This window comes from Phyllostomus discolor, chromosome 9 (genome assembly GCF_004126475.2).
Source record: "Phyllostomus discolor isolate MPI-MPIP mPhyDis1 chromosome 9, mPhyDis1.pri.v3, whole genome shotgun sequence".
Taxonomy (NCBI): domain Eukaryota; kingdom Metazoa; phylum Chordata; class Mammalia; order Chiroptera; family Phyllostomidae; genus Phyllostomus; species Phyllostomus discolor.
In genome coordinates, this window is record NC_040911.2 from 37,631,848 (window position 1) to 37,658,022 (window position 26,175).

The 26,175-nt window shown below is 43.1% G+C and overlaps 2 protein-coding genes across 2 annotated transcripts in view; both read left to right on the forward strand.

Annotated features, from left to right (window-relative positions):
- The window catches only part of NPC1 (NPC intracellular cholesterol transporter 1), a 44,031-nt gene that overhangs the window by 5,925 nt on the left and 11,931 nt on the right, over positions 1–26,175 (forward strand). Inside the window, 13 exon segments of the mRNA XM_036009442.1 lie at positions 592–636; positions 639–708; positions 1,458–1,568; positions 3,749–3,924; positions 12,508–12,675; positions 13,266–13,515; positions 15,345–15,418; positions 15,895–16,265; positions 17,439–17,665; positions 20,419–20,519; positions 22,860–22,962; positions 25,277–25,466; positions 25,919–26,101. Coding sequence (XP_035865335.1) covers positions 592–636; positions 639–708; positions 1,458–1,568; positions 3,749–3,924; positions 12,508–12,675; positions 13,266–13,515; positions 15,345–15,418; positions 15,895–16,265; positions 17,439–17,665; positions 20,419–20,519; positions 22,860–22,962; positions 25,277–25,466; positions 25,919–26,101 — 2,069 coding nt within the window.
- On the forward strand, positions 8,294–8,903 carry LOC114506260 (DNA-binding protein inhibitor ID-2-like). Its single transcript, XM_036009209.1, has one exon. The coding sequence runs from the start codon at positions 8,394–8,396 to the stop codon at positions 8,796–8,798; it is 405 nt and encodes a 134-aa protein (XP_035865102.1). The 5' UTR covers positions 8,294–8,393; the 3' UTR covers positions 8,799–8,903.

Sequence of the window (26,175 nt, forward strand, 5' to 3'; positions counted from 1 at the left end):
AAATTTTTCTCTTAAGATCAGTGAGGTGATTTTCCTTACCATTAGCACATTACTTTCTACTTATCTTAAGGATAAGGTGTTCATTCTTGCTGCTGTTTCTTACTGGGGGTCTCTTGGTGTTTGTGTGTTCTTCATGTTGGTTGTGATGCACTGCTAACCTACATGTGTATGGAAAGGTTCTGTCGTTCCTTAGAGCTCATGGTTCCTTATTCAGATGTGCAGAAATAGTATCTTAGTAATCGCCAGCTCATATGCTGTCTTGCTTTCCTCAATGCTGATTCTTAGTAATTCTTACATGGAACTGCAGCTTTCTCTTAGAAAAGTCAACTGGCAGGAAGTAGAGATTGTAATAAATTTAAGTAGTTCCTGTTACCTACTTCACACACTCACTGGCAAGTACTTTTGCAGTATTTGGTTTATTTTAATTATATTTTAAAAATGTTAAACTCACCATTGCCTATGGTTGTTACCCTCATTTGCAAGTAACATTGGAAGTTTCTATAAAGGTGCTTGAGTGGATGTTTTTTGCTATTGAAATTTGTTGTACCCTTGAGACACCATTGAAATGAGTTTTGTGTTGACTTTCTGTAGGCATTTCACAGTCCTGTGTTTGGTATGGAGAATGTGGAATTGCATCTGAGATAAGAGGTACAATTGCAAATATTCTGGGGCACCAAAAACATTGCCAAAGGATGGGTATGACTTAGTTGCAGGTAAGTTCACTGTATGGGCATTGGAACATACCATGCTAATCAGAAATCCTCTGTAATTATGTCTTAAATGTTATTGTGAGGTGATGGGTGGTGAAACACTAATAGCTTAAATCTTATCCCAAATTTACATGTAGCACATGATGGCAGAGAGGGGGAATATACTAACGCCAGAGGCTTAGTTTTTCTGGAGCTGACTTGATGCCTTACTGAAAAGCCCATGCCCTTTGGCTGCTACTGGGATTCTGTTTTCTGTTGTCCCTTTTACCAGCACTGCTACACGGGGATATTAGGAAAAAATTGTGAAAACCAAGGTGAACAGCCTGCTTCTAGAGGCTGAAATAATCTAAAATCAAATTCACGCAGTAGCAGGGTCCCCGATGCATCCTTGCTCCTTCATCAGAATTATTAAAGGCATCGACTCTCCCGGAGTGACTAATGGAAATAGGCAGTAAATGACATTCTGGGTTAGACTTTCAAAAAAAAAACAACCTAAGAAGAGGTTAAATGCTTGGTCAGGGGAGGAGAGTGAGCTTCTAAATAAGAGAAAATTGTGAAATGACTATACTTTTGTGATTCCCTAGTTTAGATAGAGTAAATTGAGAGCCTTTTGAAAGAACTCTGCAAGAACTTTGCAAATAGATGTCTTATTCTTGGTTTCTAAGAAGGATTATGTGAATAAAATTGTCTTATTCATTGAAGGATGTTTGTCCTTATGCCACTCTGATATCCGTGCTTTCTCACCCAAAAGGAACTCTGCCCAGGCTTCTTCTTCGACAATGTCAGTCTCTGTTGTGATGTTCAGCAGCTCCGGACACTGAAAGACAACCTGCAGCTCCCTCTGCAGTTTCTGTCCAGGTAGGCTGACTGCCAGGCAGACAAAATGGGTTTGAGGTACAGCAGGTCCTCGAATGATGTCATTTCGCCGTAATGTTGCTGAGACGCCATGGGAACTTAGCTCTCGTTTGTGTCGGTTACTCCACGGAAAAGTCGGTGTCATTATCTGTGTTTCCGTTCAAAGTCTTATTAGAGCCTAACCCTGGCACGAAGCAAGACCTCACCTCACTTATTAACCAGTAACATTCTGATTTTCTTTAAAAGTTTCAGGTTTTATTTGAAGAAAGCAATCTTATGACTTCTGAGAAATAATCAATAATTTCTGATAAAGTAATAATTATCAGACTTATTTTTCTTCCTAGCTACATTCCGAGTTCATACTTGTTTCTTCTCTGAGATGTCTTCACCCCAAAGAGTAGCCGCACTGGGAGCTGGGTCCTTTCAGACCTGAGCCTCTTTGCCCGGGGGTGGTTCTGCTCAGGTCTCCGACCCACGACCCTCATCCGTGGAACCCTCTGTGTCTCCCTCCTTGCTCCACCTTCCCTGGTTTGCACACGGTTCTCTCTTCCTTGGGTGACCTGATGTGCCGGAGGCCCCGTCCTCAGTCGAGCTGGACTTTGGTTACTGTTAACAAGATTGTTCTGGTGTAGTCGGCCGGTTTTGTCAGAGTCTGTTTGCTGTTGAATGGGGCTCCATGACCAGGGCAGTGAAAACGGTTACATAAGAGATGTTCTTATCTAAGCTGACACAGCAGTTCTCATTGTGCAAAAAAACAAGCTGATGGCGGTCTTCAGAACAGCACACTGTGGTACTTTCTACGTTTTTCACACATAAGCACCCTGATGAAGGTAGATAGAGGACATATGACAAGGGGGAAATGCTTCTCTGTGCAGATATTCCTGCCAGTACCACTGCAGGTGACAGGGCCCAAGTCGGCATCCACGGAGGAATCCCTGCTCCCTCCCAGAGGTTGAAATTGCAATTGCAATGCAACAGCATGCAATGTGATAACAGACCGAACATTAAGAATCTGACTGGGCCAGCATACCCTGTGGAAGGCTAGTGGGTGTTTGATGAGCCAGACTGGAGCCACCATTCAATGGAAATACATTTCTGTAGCACCTGCTCTAGGTGAGGCATTGCGGACGTCAGAAGATAACCACGTTTTCTCCATGTTGTCAGGGGTACCAAAGCTTGATCCGTAACAGCAAATAATGAGAAGCTCATGTATGGAATATCATGCAGCTGTCAAGCTGATGATTATGGAGACTAAATGTAGTAACATGGAAGGAAGTTTATAATTCATGGAAAGTATTAGAAAGCTGTGCACCCCAAGAGTGATTTTTGTTATAAATGGTATATTTGTCATTCCTGTCTTGGTCACAGTAAAGCACAAGATACCTGAAAGAGAGTCAGTGTGTGCATCTGCTCCTTCACTAAACCAGAGGCTTCAAAGGTTGGGACCACACGCTCCTTGTTCCATATCCTCGTGTACCTTGTGTGGCGTCTGAACTGGATTAGAGCAATCGATCTCATTGGTTGTGTTCCAACACCACATGTCTAATGAAGCAATGGTTTTTGCAGATAGCTGTGAATCAAAGAGGAGAGACAGTTCTTTTGCATATGACTAGTCAGCATTAGGAGCTTAAACTTCGAACCTGAAGTACAGCAGACAGCTTGGGGTGCTGCTGAAGCGCATGCTGCCAGAGACCTCCGCTGCCTGTTCTGTTTTTCTCTTCAAGTCACAGGAAATGCTCTTGTGTTAGAGAGGGCCTAGGATTATCTGGAGCTTGGAAGAGGGTCCTTCAGAAGGTTTTAAGATGACCATTCTATGTGAAAATCTCATCCTTCCCTTTGTTTTTCCTAATCAGAATCTTCACCAAGAAGCTTCTAAGTCCCTTTGCTTCAAGTCAAAGAAAACATTTCTCTAAATTATAAAGTGTAGAATTCAGAGAATGTTTTTCCCTTTCTGAAATTACATCTGGACAACATAAAAGTAGTAATTAGGGTAGTTTTTAGAGAGATGTCTCTACTTTAAACGGGCGGTTTTAGGTTTAGAATTGCTGGGTTTTGATATGTGCTCAAGGCAATTCATTCATCATCTTACAATAAACTTGAAATATGCTCTATCTATTTTAAGTCACTCTCCTGTTGGTCTTATTATCTGTGACATCATACCAAATATGGTTATTTTTCTTTAGATGTCCATCGTGTTTTTATAACCTAATGAACCTGTTTTGTGAGCTGACATGTAGCCCTCGACAAAGTCAGTTTCTAAACGTTACAGAAACTGAAGATTATCTTGATCCTGTTACCACACATGACGAAAACAAACGTAAAAGAATTACAGTACTATGTTGGAGAGAGTTTGCCAATGGTAAGTAAATTTTTAATTACTCCTCTTTTACAGCTGATATCAGGGCAGTGGGTGAAGTTGTTCCTTTTATAGTCCTGTCAACTGCGTGCAAGTGACAATTTTTAGTTCCATTGGCCGTGAAATATGAATTATTTTTTGCTTGTATCCTACGACTTGAACTACAACCTGTAAAAGTCTCCTTAAAGAGGAGATTTGCTTTAAACTTCTTCCTAACTAAGATTCCATGTGGGGATTTTTAGTGTGTGCCATTTCACTTCTGTCCATTTTAGAACCCAGTGGAGCTGTGGTTCTGTGGGGAACTGAATTGTGGAACTTGCATGAATTACTATAAGACTGAGGAGAGGGGGTGGAAGGGTCCTGGGTGGCCAAGGCGAGGAGATTTGACTCTGAAGGAACAGATCACCGTAAGAGAAAGGAAGCAGGTATAACAAACAAGGAAGAGGGTACCTCAACTACTAGAAATAATAGAACAACCTGAAAAGACCACATGATGTTTGTCGAAAATCACTGAAATGAGTTATGAAAGAGTAAGATACTAGGGCAAAGAATGAACAGATTAGAAATAGAACCAACTGAATCTACTAATGAGAACAGTCATCTAATAGACTAAAAGACAAGCAGCAGACCAGGACACAGCTAAACAAAGAATGTGCCCAGGAATAATCGACAAGAGTAAGAATGTGACAAAGTTGTTGATTAGAAGAGGAACATACAATTTTAATTGTAATGATCAATTTAGGAAAAAATTTAATAGGTAAAAGGTCCTGTTCACAAAAGCAACAAAAAGTAGAAGACCTAGGAATCGGTTTGCCACATGATGTGACATACAGACAACCTGGTGGACAGAGAGATCATTCTGTCTAGAAACACAAACCGTGCACGGGAAAGTTTGGTACCAACCTGATGGGAGTGTTGTTCTAAACCGTGAAGGGAAGGTGGCTCGTTGATAGATGGAGTGAAAAAAAACTGATTGTTTCTGTTCATCTAATGTATGTTTCCCCATATTATACTAAAAATGTATGGATTAAAATACTGATTTTGGGAATTTTAAAAAATATATATAGAATGTCTTTATGACTTAAGGTGAGGGGGAAGCATTTTAGACAAGAGGAAAAGCAGAAACCATAAGTGAAAAAGTTTTATAAATATGAATGATTGCCCTGGCTTGGCATGGGTCAATGGATTGAGCACTGGCCTATGAACCAAAAGGTTGCCGATTCGATTTGGTCAGGCCCGTGCCTGGGTGGTGGGCCAGGTCCACACTTGGGGGTGTGCAAGAGCAACCAATTGAATGTTTTTCTCTCTCTATTTTCTCCTTCCCTTCCCCCTCCTCCTCTCTCTGAAAATAAATAAGTGCAATCTTAAAAATAAATAAATAAATATAAATGATTAGTATCTAGAGCAATCAGTGAAATGTAGATTAAAACAGTAAGCTACCATTTGAAATATAAGATTTGTCACAAATTATAAAATTACTCAATTCCAAATATGGGTGAGGATGTAGAGCAATAGGAATGCCAATAACTTGGTGCAAGTGTTTGAAAACCATCTGAAAAGTAATTTCTCAATGCCTGGCAAAGCTAAAGGTAAACGTACCCTCATCCCAGAAGTGCCAGCAGCAGAATTCTTAGTGTATGTAAACAGGAGAGCTGTGTAAGAACATTGTTTGTAGCATTCTGTGATTGTGAAAAACTTGAAGACATAAGAGAATGAGAAGACAGACAAAGACTGGGAGAAAATATTTGCAAAACACCCTATTCATAAAGGGCTATTACCCAAAGTATAGGAAGAACTTAAAACTCAACAATAAGAAAAGAGACAATGTGGTTGAAAAATGGACAAAAGACCTGAACAGACACCTACCAAAGAAGACATATGCATAGCAAATGAGCAAATGAAAAGATGCCCCACATCATATGTCATTAGGGAATTCCAAATTAAGACAACAATAAGATACGACAACACACTATTTCATGGCCGGAACCCAGAACACCGACAGCACCACGTGCTGGCAAGCCTGTGGAGCCCCGGGAGCCTCTCACACGTTGCAGGTGAGAATGCGTAATAGTACAGCCACTCTGGAAAACCGTTTGGTAGTTTCTTAGAAAACTAAAAATACCGTTACGTCTGATCCAGCAATCATGTTCCTTGGTATTTATCCTGCAGCATTGAAGATGCATGTCCACGCAAAAACCTGCACATGGACGTTTATAGAAGCTGTATTCGTAATTGCCAGAACTTGGAAGAAACCCAGGTGTCCCCCAGTAGGTGAATGAGGAAACTGTGGCACATCCAGACAGCGGGATATTCTTCAGCACTAAAAGAAGTGTAGACATGGAGACACTTTAGATTCATATTACTAAGTGAAGGAAGCCACCTGAAAAGGCTACATATTGTCGATTCCAACTGCATGTGACACTCTGGAAAAGTCAGAACTATGGAGACAGTAGAAGGTTCAGTGGCAGCTGGGGTGTGGGGGAGAGAGGGATGATGACAAGGAGGAGCTCTGGGGCTCTTGAGGGCCCTGAAAGTACTGTTTCATGTTATAGTGGTGGATACGTGCAATTATACACTCGCCAGAACACGTGGAATGCATTGTACAACACCCGGAGGGAATGCCAGTGTACGCCATGGACTCTGGGTGACAGTACTGTGGCAGCGCAGGTTCAGCACAAGTAACAAATGTCCCACTTTGGTGTGGTTGATAGTGGGGTGGCGGTGCTCATGTGCAGGCAGGGGTCATATGGGAGCCCAGTACTTTCTGCTTGTTTCACTGTGAACCTAAAGTTGCTCTAAATAATAAAGTCCTTTTTTAAAAAACAAATGAAAATATCAGATACACTAAATGCTAATTAAGAGAATGGATAATATATTGGAGTTTAGTTGTAGTCTATAATGGAATACTTAAAACTGTTCAAAAATATGAGAGTTATGGCAGTCACATGAATGACTTAAAAATACTGACTGAAAATGTTATAGAATAGTACTACAGTTCTGTTACATTAAACAGTACTACATATTTATTGATATAATGTGGTGTAAAAGTACACAAACGTGCATGGGAAAGGTAAACAACAAATTCAGGATTGTGGTTACCCTGCGGAAGGAAGGATAATCATAGGAAGGGATAGTTGGAAGGCTTCAGTTGTATGTATAGTGTTTTGTTTGTTTTTTCACTGTTGAGGCAAATGCTGTAAAATAGAAAGATTGATAGAGTGGGGGAGTGAGTAAGTGGGAATTGCATTCTCCACATTTTCTGTGTGCTTGAAGGGTTTAATAAAAACCTAAAAAACAAATGGTAAGCTGGGAGATGTGATAGAATCACCCAGAAAACAGCAGGGTTATAAAGATCATTGAAGAAGTGAAACATGGGCCCTGGGTGGCGGGGCTCAGTGGATTGAGTGCTGGCCTATGAACTGAAAGGTCACCAGTTTGATTCCCAGTCAAGGCAATGTCTGGGTTGCAGGCCAGGTCCTTGTTGGGGGCATTCAAGAGGCAACCAATGGAAACATTAGTGTTTTTCTCCCTCTCTTCCCCTGTCTCTAAAAAAAAAGTAAGTAAATCTTTTTTTTTTTAAGATTTTATTTATTTATTTTTAGAGAGGGAAGGGAGGGAGAGAGAGAGAGACAGATAGAGAGAGAGAGAGAGAGACATCAATGTGCAGTTGCTGGGGGTTCTGGCCTGCAACCCAGGAATGTACCCTGGCTGGGAATCAGTAAATCTTTAAAAAAAATTTTTTTTAAAGTGACATGGGGTAAAGTGAGGAACTCCAGAAAAAGACAAGAAAGATAATTGGGGAGAGACAATAAGCAAAAGGATAATAGCTGAGGATTTTCCAGAATGGATGAGAGGTGAATCCTAGGACTTAGGAAAAGAAAATGGCCTGGCTGGTACACCTCAGTGGATTGAGCACAGGCCTGCAAGCCAAAGGGTCACCAGTTGGATTCCCAGTCGGGGCACATGCCTGGGTTGCAAGCCAGGTCCCTGGTAGGGGGCGGGCGAGAGGCAACCATGCATTGATGATTCTCTGCCTCTCTGTCTCCCTCCCTTCCCCTCTCTCTAAAAATAAACAAAATCTTAAAAAACAAAACAACAACAACAAATAATTCCATTTATAATAGTATCAAAGAGAATGAAATGCTTAGGAATAAATTTTAACAAGAGAAGTATAAAACTTACACTCTTTAAAACTATAAAACATTATTTAAAGAAATTAAAAAGGATCTTAAAAATGGAATGCCATCCCATCTTCTTGGCTCAGAAGACTTAATATTGTTAAGATGGCAGTATCACCCAAATCGATCTGCATATTCAGTATAGTCCCTATCAGAATCCCAACTGACTTTTATGTAGAAATCAATTCTGAGTCGAGCCTGGTGCTGAGCGCTGGGAACTCAGCAGGCGGCAGCGGCCTGATCTCCAGGGCAGCCCGCTTCCTCCAGGTCTCTCCTTCCTTCCCCGAGGTCAGCATGAAAGCTTTCAGTCCCATGAGGTTCGTTAGGAAAAACAGCCTTTCAGACCACAGCCTGGGCATCTCCTGGAGCAAAACCCCGGTGGATGACCCAATGAGCCTGCTCTACAACAGGAACGACTGCTACTCCAAGCTCAAGGAGATGGTGCCCAGCATCCCCCAGAACAAGAAGGTGAGCAAGACGGAAATCCTGCAGCACGTCATCGATTACATCTTGGACCTGCAGATCGCCCTGGACTCGCACCCTACCATTGTCTGCCTGCACCACCCGTGTCCCGGCCAGAGCCAGGCATCCAGGACGCCGCTGACCACTCTGAACACAGACATCAGCATCCTGTCCTTGCAGGCTTCTGAATTCCCTTCTGAGTTCATGTCAAATGACAACAAAGCACTCTGTGGCTGAGTAAATGGTGTTCATGACTTTCCCCCCTTTGCACAACAACAAATCCACAGGAACTTATTTTTCAACCATTTCACGAGGAGGACAACAAGTTGAATGGACCCCTTTGGTCCTTTGAATGGAAGCAGAACTAAGAAGGATCAGATCCTCCTCCCCAGGGAGCTTCTGACCTGGCTGGACTGTGATAGTTATTTATGAAAAAGACTTTTAATGCTCTTTCTGCAGTTGGAAGGTTTTCTTTATATACTGTTCCCACCATGGGGAGCAAAAACGTGAAAGTCACAAGGAATTGCCCAATTTTAGCAGACTTTGCCTTTGACAAAGGTGGAGCGCGAATACCAGAAGGATCCAGTATTCAGTTACTTAATGAAGTCTTTCAGTCAGAAATGACCTTTTGGATGCAAGCCTGCTGAATGCTGTGTATATATTTATATATAAATATATATATATATTGAGTGAAACCCTGTGAACTCTGTAATTAGAGTTTTCTTGTATAGCGGCAGAGATGTCTATTTCTGCATACAAAGTGTAATGATGTACTTATGCTAAACTTTTTATAAAAGTTTAGTTGTAAACTTAACCTTTTATACAGAATAAATCAAGTGTGTTTAAGAAAGAAAGAAAGAAAGAAAGAAAGAAAGAAAGAAAGAAAGAAAGAAAGAAAGAAATCGACAGGCTGATTGTAAAATTCACATGGACTTGCAAGGGACCAGGACTAGCTAAAACTATTGTGAAAAAGGACTAAATAGGAGGCCTCACACATTCCAGCTTCAGATTTTACTACCAACCAATGAATATCAAAACAGCTTGGTACTGGAATAAGAGTAAACATATAGAACAATGAGATAGAATTGAAAATACAATTCACCTTGAACAAGGCAGTTTTGAACTGCGTGGGTCCACTTATATGTGGATTTTTTCAATTGACCCATGCAGCTTAATTGACTGCAGTTCAGTTGATTGTTGCAATTCAAGTTCATGTTGTTCAGGGGTCAGCTCTGCAGTTGGGAATCCTCACGGTTAGAGGGCCAACTGTGTGGGAGGTGCCAGCAAATCCTATACTGTTCAGGAGTCAACTGTAAACCTGTGTCTGTGGTCATCTGATTTTTGACAAGGTTGCCAAGACCATTCAGTGGGGAAAGAATAGTCTTTCAACAAGCAGTATTTGAACAACTGGATAGCCACATGCAGGAGAATAAAGTTGGAGCCCTAGCCAGTGTAGCTCAGTTGGTTGGAACATTGTCCTGTAAACTGGAAGGTCACAAGTTCAATTCCTGGTCAAGGAATATACCTAGGTTGTGGGTTCAGTCCCAAGTAAGGGCGCATACAAGAGGCAACTGATCAGTGTTTCTCTTTCACATTGATGTTTCCTTCTCTCTCTCTTTGCCTTTCCCTCTCTCTAAAATCAGTAAGTATGTCTTTGGGTGAGGATAAAAAAAAAAAACAAAATGAAGCTGGACACTTACCTCATACTATATACAAAAATTAACTTAAAATTGATCAAAGGCCTATATGTAAGAGCTAAAACTAGAAAAATCTCAAAAGAAAACAAGGATAACTCTTCATGACCTCAGATTTGGCAATACAGTCTTGAATGTGACACCAAAAATGTGGCAACAAAAAAAACTAAAGTAAAAACCTTTTGTGCTTCAAAGGACACCATCAAGAAAAGGCAAAAATATATGCAAATCATGTATTTAATAAGGAACTTGTATCTAGAATGTATATAGAACTCTAACAACCCAGTAATAAATAGAAAGCAAATAAAAATGGGTGAAAGATATAAACGGACATTTCTCCAAGGACAAATGGCCAATAAGCTTATGAAAAGATGCTTGAAATCATTAGGCATCCGAAAGTGCAAATCAAAACCACGATGAGATGCCACTTCCCACCTGCCAGGAAGGCTGGAATCAACGAGTCAGTGACAACAAGTGTGGACAAGGATGTAGGGAAGTCCGAACCTTCCTCTCCTGCTGGTGGGGATACAAAATGGTACAGTCACTTGGGAAAACAGTCTGGCAGTTTCTGAAACAATTATACACAGTTACCATATGACCCAGCAATTCCACAAGAGAAATGAAAACATGTCTTCACAAAAGCTGTACATAAATATTTATAGCAGCATTATTCATGATAGCCAAAAGTGGAAAAACCCAGATATCTATCAACTGATACATAAACAAAATGTGGTGTGTTCTCATGACAGAGTATCATTTGGACCTGAAAGGGAATGCAGTGCTGACACACGCTGCAGCGTGGATGGGCTGTGAAAGAAGGCAGTCACAAAAGACTGCGAGTACATACTGCATGATTCCGTGTGTGTGACGTGTCTGGAACAGGCAAATCTATAGAGACAGAAGTAGATTAGTGGTTGCTTAGGGCCTGGTGGGGCAGAGGGAGATAAGGGACCATTAGCTAAAGGGTTCAGGGTTTCTTATTTTAAGGTGATAAGAATGCCAAGGTTCTGAGTTTTAAAATTAACTGTGGTAATGGTTGCACATATCTGTAAATAAGCTAAAATCCATTAAACTCCAATTTTAAATGATGAATTATGTGGTCTCTGAATTACATTTCAGTAAAGCTATTTTTAAAAGAAATCTGTATCTAAAAATAGCTTAAAGAAACTGTAAAACTCCAAAGACAAAGATCTTAAAAGCAGGTACAAAAAAATACAAATCACAAGATTTGTAATACAAATTACAAAAGAATGACAATTGCAAATTTTCTTACCAGCAACAGTGGAGGCCAGAAGACAATGGAATAATCACAGTTCTAAAGAAAATAACTGTCACTCTAGCTCAGTTGTCTTTCAAGAGTAAGGGTAAGCCCTGGCATGTGTGGCTCAGTGGATTGAGTGCCTGCTGGCCTGTGAACCAAAGGGTCGCTGGTTCAATTCCCAGTCAGGGCACATGCCTGACTTGCAGGCCAGGTCCCCAGTAGGGAGCATGCAAGAGGCAACCACACATTGATGTTTCTCTTCCTTTCTTTGTCGCTCCCCTCTCTCCAAAAATAAATAAATAAAATCTTTAAAAAATTTTTTTAAAAAAGAGTGAGGGTGAAACACAATTTTATAGGTATCTCCTTTAGGAGAAGAAGATCCTGGGAAGTTTCTAACAAGTAGGGGCTAGTAAATAAATGTTAACATAGGACCCATTACCACTACTTCCTTCTGTGTAAAATGCCATGGATGTTATTATCCTCATTTAGTGCACTGTCTTTATGTGTACTAAAAATAAAACAGAAAGAAGAGTAGTGGGTTCATTCTCATGTGACCTCTGCCCTGAAACCAGTTCTCTCTGTAAGTTCCCTTCATTCTCCAGCTGTATAGTTTCCTGCCACAGAAGTTTTCTGGAACCAGCTTTGTTCTCTGAACAGGCACTAAGGTTCTTAGCTTCTCCTTCCTCAGTCTTAGTACAGTAGGAGTAATACTTCTCCCAGATGTTGTGGGCTACACGGGATAACATAAGCCTTTCCCACCTATTTCTTATGTTTGTTGCTTGGAGTCTGGCCTAGTCGGCGTGATAAGCTGGTTTCAGGGGTAATCTCCTTTTCCGCCCTTAGTGTCCCCTGTCACCCCATTCCTGTCCCTAACTGCTGATTGCACTGCACGGGGGTCTCTGAGTTCACATACAAGAGGCCTTTGTGACATCTCTCCCAGTGAATTAAAGCAGCGTGATGTTTCCGTCCTCTCCCCTGCTTCCTCTGCTAGCGATGTACAACGCCTGCAGGGATGTGGAGGCCCCCTCCAGTAATGACAAAGCCCTGGGACTCCTGTGTGGGAGGGACGCCGAGGCCTGCAACGCCACCAACTGGATCGAGTACATGTTCAATAAGAACAACGGTCAGGCACCTTTCACCATCACGCCCATTTTTTCAGGTAGGTGCAGGGACTCCTGGGGGTGTGTATTTGTCCTGTTTTTTAAAGCCCAGGAGCCTTCAACTGCCATATGAAGATAAATTCAGGTAACTAGCTCCTGGAACGTCCCTCCAGTGAGAGAGGTGAGTAGAGCCTTTATCCGGCCCCGGGTTAATTTAGGGTCTAGGATGGGAATAGGGGAGGGAGAAGAATTGCCTTCAGCTATTGCCACATTTTCAAAAGAATAACCTGGGTTTTTTATTTAAAAAGTAGAAGGCCAAATGTCGTTACAAAAGCCTTTTTAGGAACTCTGAAATAGTGTAACACTAGCTCCTCAATAAAAATGACATGATTGAAGCTTTTCCTCGGCAAGGGATGTTCCCAAACCTCAGTGACAAAACCTAGCTGTGCTCAGTTACTGAGGTCACTTAAAATTTTACAGGGTTAAGTGGCAATACATCATTTGATCGAATAGAAACCTACAGGCCTATTGACTCTTCCAGTCGTGTTCTGTATCTCCTTGTGCTTATCACTGGATTTGGATGTGATTCAGTACAAACTTACAGTGTTTTCTACATCGAGACATTCACTCAGCACAATCCTCGCTGCAGATCTCCCCACCCACGGGATGGAGCCCATGAACAACGCCACCAAGGGCTGTGCCGAGGCCGTGGACGAGGTCACCGGGCCCTGCAGCTGCCAGGACTGCTCTGCCGTGTGTGGCCCCAAGCCCCAGCCCCCGCCCCCGCCCCTTCCCTGGAGAATCTGGGGCCTGGACGCCATGTATGTTGTCATGTGGCTCACCTACATGGCGTTTCTGCTCGTGTTTTTTGGAGCATTTTTTGCCGTGTGGTGCTACAGGTAAGCTATTTTGTTTGTCCTTCAGAGTAAGAAGGAAAATATTACTCAAGTTGCACTTCCAGTTTTTACTTGGCAGACCTTGGTTAATTAGAACAGGAAACAATTATCTGTATTAAAGCCATTTCATAAATTGCTTATGTCCTGCAACTAGTAAATAATCAAAGCCCTGTTCTGACAATGAAGCATTTAAAGTTGGTTTCATTGATTTATTCAAAATGATGTGAATTAAAGCACCATATAGTAACCACCCATTCTTTAACAGAAAGTCTGAGGGGCCAAATATGGTTCAAGTCTATTTAAATGCAATACTATGGTCCCTTTAGATCTTGATTTAGGATGGTATATTTTATTTAACTTTTTATTTTAAAATAATTTGAGACTTAACAAAAAGGTACAGAAATAGTTGTACATATAATACTTAATGTATATGTGTTGGATAAATATACAAGGTCTGTCCAGGAAGTATCCAGCCATGTAATATGGAAAATAGAGACGTTAATTGAAGAAGATGAAAGAAGGGGAGTGGGCTGTCATTGCCCTACAATGTAGGGCAATGACAGCCCACTCCCCTTCAAAGTAGGCACCTTGAGGCCTCACCCCGTTCTCCCAATTGCCATCAGTTGCCCTGTTGCATTTTACTGAAATCTCATTGATGATCTGAAATCGCTTCCTTTCAAAGATGATTTTAGTTTTGGGAAAAGCCAGAAGTTTGAGAGCGCCAAATCTGGGCTGTAGGGGGCTGAGTCACCTGGGTGATTTGATGTTTCCTCAAAAAACTCTGCATAAGACATGATGCATGAATGGGCACCTTGTTGTCATGATGAAGCTACCAATCACCAGTTGCCCATAGCTGTGGCCTCCTGAATCATCCAAATAGTTTCTATGGAAGAGTGTTCAAGCTTTATGCAAAATTTGATGCAGATTCGTTGCTCTACTTTCTCAGTCATTTTGAATGCGATGGCCACACAGTACACATGCTCAGTAAGTGGCATCTACTGCCGCCACCGACTAGCACGGTGAAGTCATCAGTGTTCACGCATGTGCATCCCAGTCTACTCTCCTTCCCTGCCAGGTTACATCGATGTCACACAAACCATTCTCATTATATTAACAATGGTTGGACTTTTTCCAGACAGACCTCATATATACATATACCCAGCTTCCCCTCTGTTACAGCCTACATAACCCATAGTGTATAATTATCAAAACCATGATTATTAGCTAAACTAAGGACTATATGAAAATTTCACCAGTTTCTTCCCTGGTGCCCCTTTCCTTTTTCAGGATCCCGTATCGCATCCACTTGTGCTTTATTAGTCTTCCTCTGACCTGTTCCTCAGTCTCTCCATTTCTTTTATGGCCTGGACACTTTTGATGAGTACTGGTCCATTATCTTGTAGAATGTCCCTCAATGTGGTTTTATCTGATACTTTCTCATGATTAGATTGAAGTTATGGGTTTTTGACCAGGAAGGTCACAGGAGCGATGCTGCATCTCTCCTGGTCTGCCCTATCAGGAGGCATGGGACGTCTGCATGCCTCCTTGCTGGTGATGTGAGCCTTGATCACGTGGTTAAGATGGCATCTTTCTTCCAGGTTTCTCTGCTGTGAAGTTACTATTCTTGCTTTGTGGGAATAGTAGCTCCCCTAAATATCTTAGGGGAGATGTGTTGAGACTGTGCTAACACTGTGAACTCGGGTGAAATAAAGTGACAGGGAAGAAGAAAACAGGCTGAGGAAGTAAGCTTTTAAGGGGTTATGAGAGTGTCAGAAGAGCAGCCTTGTTATAATGAAATACACTGATACTACTTACATGCTTTTATTTTTCAGAAAACGGTATTTTGTCTCCGAGTACACCCCCATCGATAGCAATATCGCTTTCCCTGCATTTGTCCATGACAAAGGTAGGCACACTCGTACTAACAGGGTTAGGGTTATGTTGGCATGTGTGTTCATTTCCTCAACTAATGTGTATGCGCCTGTTCTGGGAGAGACAGTGCTGGTGCTGAGAATGCAGTTGTAATTAAGACAGACAGGTCCTGCATTGTGTACTTACAGGCTAGTTGGGGTGGCAGACCAGAACCAAGCCATTAGTAACAGCAGTAGAATAATGAAGGACTGGGATGGAGCTGTGGAGGCGCTAACCTGGCAGGCCGAGAGCAGGAATAGCAGGGAAGGCTGATGGGGGCTGCTAAGAAGGGTGGCCTCCAGAGCAGTTAGGTAGTTGAGGGCGTGGGATGAGGGGAATCTCACGCACATCCCTAGAGGGTACAGGCGGGATTCCTGCTGGGGCAGAAGTAGCTAATGCTTTCCTTGTTCCAACTTTCAGGAATGGCTTGCCTTCTAACCTCCACCCTCTCTTCCTCTCCCACCCTTTTAGGGGAGGTGCCCTGCTGCAACCCGCTTGGCGAGCTGTTTGAGGGCTGTTTGAGGCAGCTTTTCACACAGTGGGGCTCCTTCTGTGTCCAAAACCCCGGCTGCGTCATTTTCTTCTCCTTGGTCTTCATTGCTGCCTGTTCCTTAGGCCTGATGTTTGTCCAAGTCACGACCAACCCAGTTGACCTCTGGTCAGCTCCCGGCAGCCAGGCGCGCCTGGAAAAAGAGTACTTCGACACCCACTTTGGGCCTTTTTTCCGCACAGAGCAGCTTATTATCCGGGCCCCCCACACCCACACACACACCTACCAGCCATACCCCTCCGGATCCGACGTGCCCTTTGGACCTCCACTGAACCTGGAGATTTTGCACCAGGTAATCTCTTTGCAGAACTCCGTTCCGGGCACACAGCGGTTTGTTGGCTTTTACATGTCGACCAGTTCGGCTGGGTGTGAGTTTGGGGCTGAATGTAGCAGTACATTTTGAATATCTTAATGGAAAAATAGTGAATTTTCAGGAAAGTGAATAGCAGGTGTTGAACTTAATGAACAGTTTGTTATAGTCTGCTTTTGTGTTTGTTGCATATGACAGGTCTTGCTTCTTTCTAGAAGTCAGGATGGACATTTTTCACTTTTGAAGCAAAATGTATTTATAGTTCACCTTAGGAACTTATGGAGTCTCTTTCCCTTGGTGGTTGTAAAGGAATATGCTAGAACCCAAAGGACTGAAGTCACAGTCCTTCGTGCTATCCTGGGGACCTGGGGAGGCACTGCTGGTCGTCGCTGATCTGCCTGAAGAAGGGAGGGTGTCGTTTCCTGCATTTGCTGAGAGCCGTGTTTGGGGCGAGATCCGCCCTGTTCTCCCCTGGCACACTTGCCCTGGAGAAATGTTTTCGTGCATTAACTGCCTCCCACTTCTTTTTAAACAAACGGTTGCACATCCACATGGCTTTTTCTTTAAATGTGGATCTTGCCTGCAGAAAGTCTGATGTCTTGAAAAACATCAGTGTAGTCCCAAGACTTCAGTAGAATCTTTTCCCCACCAGTGACTGCCTGGAGCTTTTTCCCAACTTGTTGCAGAAGGTGCCAAGCAGTTACTCGTCTCCAAGAGTGCGTTCTCTATTAGAAAACACGAGAACATGCATAAATAATCCTAGAACGGAGCAAGGCAGCAAGTGGCTTGTTTTTGGTGAGGGGGAGTGTCAGGAAGACAAGGCATATTGCACCAGTGTCCCCTCTGGCCCTGCTGGTCACTGCTGGGGGCGGGGGGCGGGGAGTGGGTGGCGATGTCCATGTGTCCTGCACTGAGATGTGGCCTGGCGCTGGTGTCACCTCCCCATCTCTCTGGACACGTCGAATAGGGTCTCCATCCCAGTTTGCTGTCCTCTAAGACTGGGCTTTGGCATCACCAGATACTTTACCCCATATTATGCCTTCATCCTCTCCCTGTCCAAGGAAGAGCTTTCCCCAAATACTTTGTATCTTGTGATCCCTCAGGGCAATAATGGTTAGTAGAAATGATGTGTTTCTGGCTTTGTATCTTCTTCAGGTTCTTGACTTACAAACAGCCATCGAAAACATTACTGCATCTTACAACAACGAGACGGTGACACTGCAAGACATCTGCCTGGCCCCGCTCTCACCGTATAACAAGAACTGCACCATCATGAGTGTGTTGAATTACTTCCAGAACAGCCACTCCATGCTGGACCACCAAATAGGGGACCCCTTCTACACATACGCAGATTACCACACGCACTTCCTGTACTGTGTACGGTACGTGGCCGGGCCGTTGCTTGCTCATCCCACCAGTATTTGTGCACTTGCTGTTGCTACACACCTTATAGGTGCTGGAGCCCAGCCATGAGCAAGTGAAGGACACGTTCTAATGGAGGGAGGCAGCCGGTGAACAGACAGGTCCGGGCTCGGGCTCTAAGGCCAGGTGGAGACAGGCACTAAGGAGACAGTAAAGCCAAGCAAGAAGATAGAGGGTGGGGGTAGGGCAGGGGCAGGGTCCTGCTTTAGAGGTAGGGAGCCCTGCTTGAAGGGAAAGGCCAGGGAGAGCCTGTGAGTATCGGAGGAAAAAGTGTTCTAAGTAGAGGGAGTAGTAGGTACAAAGGCCCTGGGTGGAGCTTTTGTGACGTTTAGTGGAGGCACAGCAGGTACCTCCTGGCCTTTACCTCGTGCTGGATTGATAGTATGTTTCATCTATCACAGCAACCCCTAAGTTTCTTGAGCTGGATTTAAAAAAAAAATAGCAATAGTTCTTTTTCTTATCTTTCAAATGCAAATTTATATTTTGACATGTACTTGGTTTTAAAATGTGCAGCGCCCCCTCGCATAGTTGGGGGCAGGATTGGAGTGCAGGTTAAATTGAGGGTGGGAAGCTGCTTCCTGCAGTCTCGTCGGGCAGACTGTGTTTATGATTCAATTAGTCACAGAGAAGCTGTGCTCAGTGACCTGTGAGGTGACCCGAGGCTTGTCTGTGGCTCACGACGGGCGGGCCTGCGGTCACTGAACTCCCTGCCCTTTGGACTCACCTGGCCTAGAAATGGTGCAGCCGGTCACACCATCACCATGGCTGTTTCTTCATCATGGGAATTATTCTTTGTCACCTTTGAGTCACTGCTCAACTAACAGCATCTCAAGAGTTGAATGCATGGACTTCTGGGCGGGTTTGATGGCCTTAAGTTCTGTCTGTTTTTGTTATTAGAATATGACCCTTTAGGTGGCTGGGCTGTGTTTACTCTGTTTCAAGGAGGGCACCTCTGGAAATACCCTATAAAACAAAAAGTGTATGTCTAAATGCCCTAAACCAGCATTTTCCACTGGATGGATGGAACAGGGGAGCAGTGAATAGTTTGATGAAAAAATAATATTATATAATTTTTTTAATCCTTACCCGAGAACATTTTTTTCATTGCTTTTAGAGAGAGGGAGGAAAGAGAGAGAAAGAAACATCAAAGTAAGAGAAAATCATCAGCTGGTTGCCTTATTGTATGAGCCCTGACCAGGGATCTAACCTCCAAGCTGGATATGTGCCCTGACAGGGAATCGAACCTACAACCTTTTGGTATATGGGACCATGCTCCAACCAACTGAGCCACACCGGCCAGGGCAATAATTTTTATATTTAAAGAAAAGCAACTATTTACTTTCTCTTGTACAAAATAAAAGTCAACAAAATTTTTTGGTGGGGGAGATGCACGAGACTTGTGTTTTATCTAAGTGGGGCATGGTTCAACTTGGTCTGGGAACATGGCTGTCAGCAGCTCCTGTCCTGTGTGGCAGGGATGTGTGCTTGGTGTGTGCTCACCTTGCGTGTCTCCAGCTGCCAGTGCCCTCCTCACCTCCAGAGGTCCTGCCAGAACAGCGACCCCAACCACCCATACCTACGCCTTTCCCTCCATGTTGTGGGACAGCATCAACATCTGCCAGTTACTCAGACTTGAGGCTGTGACCCTGAATTCCTCATGTAATTTTTGTGGTTTTTAACCTCTGGATGAGGTCTGTGGTGTGGAGGCAGAGTCAGGCTGTGGGAGAAGGGACTCAGATTCTGGCTGCACCCTGTAGTCTGTTTGCCCCAAGCAGTTGACCTGATCTCAGGGACGTGACCCCATTGTCCCTCAGCTCTCAAGGGTGGGGGTTCAGACTGTTTTTGAGAACTTCCCCAAGTGCCCAGCAGAGTCCTGGCTTAGGATCTGCCTGAAATGCTGGTTCCCCTCACTGATCACCTGCCTTCACTGCTCTCCTGGTTGTCCCTGGCCTGGGCCATTGCACAGACCTCCTGACTGGCCTCCCCATGTCCCTCTCTTTCCCACTTGCAGACCGTCTTCCGCTTTGCCACCGGAGTTCTGTTTGTAAAACAGCCCGTGGCCCCTTTCCCCCAGTCTCTAACTATTCCCCAGTGTCTGCAGGATGAAAAATCCAAACTACTTAGCATGGCACTTAGTCCTTTTCTCATGTCTGTCACCTTCAAGGTCCATCCCCTCTCTCGGAAGCCCCTCCCTCGTGGGTGCCCCCTGTTCTGGACACTGGACACAGGACTTGTTGTCCCTCGAACTGCTGCCCTCTTGCTGTCCCCTGTCCCCCATGCCTGTTCTTGCTCTTTCCTCACTGCCCGCCACGGGCACCCTTGCACGGAACACCCACACTTCTCCCTGCCCCCGCAGGTGAACGCTCCCTCAGCCTTAGAGACCTGGTTCTGTGCATGTCTTTTCCTTTCGGTGGCAGTTGCCCCCTGATATTGGCAGCTCCTCCTCTGTGTAACAAGCAGCAAGTGATGTGAGTCACTCCATTCTGTATTTGCTTGCCTCTCAGTGATTCTGAGCTTCCAAAGGCAAGTGCTGAACTGTGTTGTATTATTCACCAAAGGAACCTCACGTTGTGCTTAGAATATGAAAATATTTTGTTGAATACGTGAATGAAAAACAGGATAGCCGTACTAACTGTTAGTTGTATAAACACTTGGGTCTCTGATGCCCTGAGGCTCATTCTAATTGGGAGCTGTTTTCTGCACTTGCCGGCAGGGCACCCGCCTCCCTGAATGACACCAGTGTGCTCCACGATCCTTGTCTGGGGACATTCGGTGGACCCGTGTTCCCCTGGCTCGTGTTAGGCGGCTATGATGGTAAGTGAGAGAAACTTTTGCTTTTCCTATTAAATTAAGAAGTTTTGGTTCTGTTACTAACCGTCAAGTGGTAATCATAGAGGTTTCATAAATTGAGCTCTATTGTTTATTTCCTGACTCTTAAATCTCAAATATAATGGGTTTTTTTTCTGGATTTAAAAAAAGGATGATGTTAGCCATTTTTTAAAAGATTTTATTGATTTATTTTTAGAGAGAAGGGAAGGGAGGGAGAAAGAGAGGGAGGAAAACATCGATGTGTGAGAGATACATTGATTGGTTGCCTCTCACACGCCCCCAACTGGGGACCTGGCCCACAACCCAGGCATGTGCCCTGACTGGGAATAGAACCAATGACCTTTTGGTTTGCAGGCCATTGGTCAATCCACTGAGCCACACCAGCCAGGGCTGTTAGCCGTTTTTTTAGGTCACACTTGAGGAAGCTGTCAAAAGCTAAGAATGCGTCCCCAGAATAGTACAATTGAGTACATCCACATAAGATGTTGTGCAGCTTCAAGGAGCTCCTGAAACTTGGAGGTTCATCTGTAGAACCCCTATGGAAGCCTCGGACCCTGGGTTAAGCCCATCTGTATTGGGGAAGAGATACTGTGTGAAACATGGGGGAAAAGAAAGTTGGGGGATTTTCTTCCTTCTACACTAACTGCTTAAGAACTCAGGCACTTCTGTGGTGGGAGGAGCAGTTGGTTTGCTGTTGACTGGGTCCTGCAACACCATGGAACAGGCTGTACGAGGTACAGCGGAGCCATGATTCATGTGACAACTTTGACACCTGAAGCCTAATTGCAGGCAGCTCAGCAGGTCTCGCTACACCCTAATGAAGAGGCCAAATAAATGCTTTCCCCAAGGAGTCATGATCTGTATTCAGGTTTCACTCCGCCTCATGTAATTCAGTGCCCTTGCTACCTGGTGTGGGGAAATGGCAGCACCATGAGGCAGTCCCAGACATCGCGATGAACTTCGATCTCGGCCTTACTCCTTCCACCAAAGTAAATTCCACGTGGATCACAGATGGAAACATAAGAAGTGACACTATTAAAGGGCTAGGAGAAAATACAGGAGGAATTTTTTAGAATAATTTTCAAATGGAGAAGGCATTTCTGAGCAAGATAAAACTCAGAAGCCACAAAAGGATATACTAATGAATTTGACAACATGAGAATTTTAAATTCCTTTGTAGAGAACAAACATCATCAAGTTTGAAGAAAACAAAAGCAACAACTGAAAAAAATTAGTATACGTAACAGGATTTCTTTTCTTTTCTTTTTTTTAATTATCACCCAGGGTTGGTGAGGGTTTATTGGTTTTATAGAGAGAGGAAGGAACAGAGAGAAACATCCATCAGTCACCTCTTGCACACACCCTGATGGGGGATGGAACCCACAGCCTTTTTGGTGGGTGGGACAGCACGCCAGCCAACCGAGCCACTTGGCCAGGGCAGCATTTCTTTATTCCATAAAGAGTTCTTGTGAAAAAAAGAACAGGTCAACAACCCAGAAGCAAAGCCACACAAAAGTTAACAAAAGAAGAAATACAAATGGCTTTTAATTATATAAGAGAATTGCTCACGCTCACTCCTGATTAGTGAAGTGCATCTCAGTCCCACCTTTCCAACTAACAGCTCCGCAGGGGTCTGAGCGTGGGGAAACCAGTGTGGGTGAAAGCACAGGAGCTGCCAGGGTGGCAGGAGAGTGAATTGTTCCTGGCATTGAAACCCCAGTAAAAGGCAGGGATTTTTGTCTCTCTTGTTCACTGATGTATCCATGGTACTGAAATAATGCCTGGCACAAAAGTAGGTCTCAGAAAGAAACTATTTTGTTGAATGAAAAAATGGGATAGCCTTTTTGGTGAGCAATTTGGGAAAATCTATCAAAATTAGAAATGCACAAGCTTTTTGATTCAGAGATTGTACTTGTAAGAATTGATTCAACAAATATGTATTTTACACATTAAAAATATAAGGTTATTTCATGTGGTAATTTTGTTTATAGTTTTCAAAATTATAAAAATATCCATCAGTGGGAGATTGGCTAAATTATACTAGAAAATATAATACAGCAGAAAAAAGAATAAGGAAGCTCCTTATGTACTAAAATGGAACAGACTGAAGACAAATTTAAAAGCATAATGTACAGCAGAGCACATTACTATTTGTATAAAAGGAAAGGGGAGGAATATACATGTGTTTGCTTGTGCGTCTGTGGGTGTGTGGTCTGCAGCCCCAGTGAGAAACCAGTCACCTGGCTGTCTGGTAATTTTCCCCTTGTGTTATTCTGATTTTCTGCATGCTTATAATCCTTTTGATGTCACATTTTTCCTTTCTAGATCAAAACTACAATAACGCCACAGCCCTCGTGATCACCTTCCCTGTCATTAATTACTATAATGATACCGAGAAGCTCCAGAGGGCCCAGGCCTGGGAAAGAGAGTGAGTTGCTCACCGGGTCTAAACTGCCCGTCTGCATTTGTGGGAAGCTGGGCACTAGCAAAGCACAAACTTCATTCAGCCAAACTAACCAACATCAGACCTGAGTTATGTCGTTTCACTTGGTACTAGTGATGTCAAGAAGAAATCTGTAAATAAATTTACCTATAAACATTGTTTGAACAGATCTCCCTACACAAGAATGCAAAAGTATATATGCGGAAATCTGTCTTGCATCATTTTCTAAGGACAAACAACAGGAGCTAGCTGAATGCACATTATTAGTAAGGGCTAAATACAGTAGAAAATTATGCAGCATTGAAGAGTGGTGCAGCATGTTTAAGCTTAGGTATGCTGTGCGTGCTGTCCACGCCTAGAAAAAATACTCTGGAAATTTGTCAGTGTGTTCACAGGCTGGAGGGGGTGGGGAGAGCGCTGAGGGGGACAGGGGACTCGGACTTTTTCCTTTATAATGTACTTTAAGTACATTTTTTAAAAGAAACAGCTTTATTGAGATATAATTCATATATGATACATTTCACTTATTTATTTAAAGTATACAATTTAATAGCTTTTAGTGTATTCACAGGTGTGTGGAGCCATCACCACAGCCAATTTTGGAACATTTTCTTTGCCTCAGAAAGCAGCTCCATACCATTTAGCTGTTGGCACCAGCCTCCCCCACCCCTGCTCTCAGCCTCCCACCTCCCAGCCCTGCACAACCCCAAGTCTACTTTCTGTCTCCGTGCCTTTTCTTATTCTGGACTTTTAAAATATGAATGGAATCAGATATGTGGAATTTTGTATGTCTGGCATCTTTAACCTCGCCTGATGTTTTCAAGGTTTACCCAAGTTGTAGCGTGTATCGGCCCTTCATTCCTTTTTATGGCTGAGTGATGTTTTGTCCTTTGGATGTGCCACATTTCATTTATCCATTCATCCGCTAAAGCGCAGTTAGGTTGTTTCTGCCTTTTGACTATTATGAATGATGCTGCTGTAGACATTCCTATACAAGTTTGTGTGTGAACTCAGTGTTTCCATCTGTCTTGGGTATGCACTAGGACTGGAATTGATAGGTCATACGGTAACTGTTTGAGAAACTGCCAGACTTTCCCAAAGTGACTACACCATTTCACATCCCCACTGGCAGTGTGTGGAGTTTCAGATTCTCCATTTCAGCTAGTTTCCCTTATGGGTGTGCAGTGGTATTTCCCTGCAACCTTTTTTTTTTGCATTTCCCTGATGACTAATGAATTCCACCATCTTTTCATGCTCTTATTGGCCATTTGTATAACTTCCTTGGAGAAATGTTTATTCAAATCCCTTACTCATTTTAAGCTGGGTTATTTGTATTTTTATTATTAAACCATAAGAATTCTTTTATATTCCACAATTCCCTTATCAAATATATGATTTCCAAATATTTTCTCCCTATCTTGGCTTTCATTTTTTTTTATGTTCTTTATGGTATCCTCTGAGACACAAAATTTTTAATTTTGATGAAGTCCAATTTATCTATTCTTTCATTGCTTGTACTTTCTTTGTGTCATAGCTAAGAAACCTAATCCAAGGACATGGAGATTCACACCTATGTTTTTCTAAGAGTTTTATTGTTTTAGCTCTAACATTTAGGTCTTTGACCCATTTGAGTTCTTTTTGCATACAGTGTGAGGTAAAGGTCTGATACTCATTTTGTTTGTGGCTATCCAGTTGTTCCTGACCATTTATTGAAAAGATTATTCTTTTCCCCATTTGCCATCCTGTTGAAAATTAGGTGACCACAGATACATGGTTTATTTCTGGACTCTTAGTTCTCTTTCTTTAATCTGAATATTTATCCTTGTTTTGTAGTAAGTTTAAAATCAGGACATGTGAATCCTCCTACTTTGTTCTTGAAAATGAAGTTTTTAGCTCTTCTAGGCCCCTTGCATTTCCATATGAATTTTAGAATCAACTTTCCTTTCTACAAAGAAGTCAGTTGGGATTCCGATAGGGGTTGCATTGAATTTGTAGATCAACTTTTAAAATTTTATTTCATAAGCATGTATCTTTATTGTGATGTATAGTACTTCATTTAGAAACCCTTTTTAGTTAAAAAGAATGAGACCATGAACCAGTTTTCGAACTTTCTAAACCGATGTAAACAGTGGAAAACTCAGCCTATCTAGAACTGTCTCACCTTCCAGGCTGTCATGGGGAAGGTCTGAGTGCAGATAAAGGTTAGGTAAGGGCAGCTTTGTGTCATAGAAGTTGGGAATAAGTTCCTCACTTAGCTGTCACTAAGTTTTAACTAAAGATATAAAATTCTTCTTATCAGGTTTATTAATTTTGTGAAGAACTACAAGAATCCAAATCTCACCATTTCTTTCACCACTGAACGAAGCATCGAAGACGAACTGAACCGTGAAAGTAGAGGTGACGTCTTCACTGTGATGATCAGCTATGCGGTCATGTTCCTCTACGTTTCCATGGCCTTGGGGCACATCAGAAGCTGCAGCCGGCTTCTGGTGAGTGCGGGCGGGATGTGCACGCAGTGTGGACAGTGTGGACGTCTGTGTTGTTAGAAATGTCATCATACCACGTATATAGTATTTTCGCCTCCCCTTGGTTTATTATGTTCAGAGCTGCCTTCAGCTCCCCTGTGATTTAGTTGTGTATGACATTTCCTATTTCCTGCATCTGTTTTCTTCAGTTCCAACTTTTTGGTTTGTCTTCAACTTAAAATACATTTCACATAGTTTAGTTTTTTCTAATTCATCTACCTCATCATCTAAGAATGGAAGCTTATAAGATACATTGCTTAGGAAGACCTAGATGATTTTTTCATCTCTCTTCTCAAAGTGGGAATTGCACTTTGAGGTGCAGATTGGCACACGCCTGTGAAGAGGCAGAAATGAGGACCTCTTGGTAACAGAACAAGAGACACCTAACCAGCGGTTGTCTGTGTCGCCTCTCGCAGGTGGACTCTAAGATCTCCCTGGGCATCTCAGGCGTCCTCATTGTGTTGAGCTCGGTGGCGTGCTCGTTGGGCATCTTCAGCTACCTCGGGATTCCCCTCACCCTCATCGTGATTGAAGTCATCCCATTCCTGGTGCTGGCTGTCGGGGTGGACAACATCTTCATCCTGGTCCAGACCTACCAGGTACGTTTTCCTAGTCTTGCAGAATGTGGCAGCTGACAGGTGCCGAGCTCCACTAGTGGCTGTTTGGCTCCATG

What these genes read in the sequence shown, in the direction of transcription:
- LOC114506260 (XM_036009209.1), top strand. Translation starts at nt 8,394, where the DNA reads ATGAAAGCTTTCAGTCCCATGAGGTTCGTTAGGAAAAACAGCCTTTCA.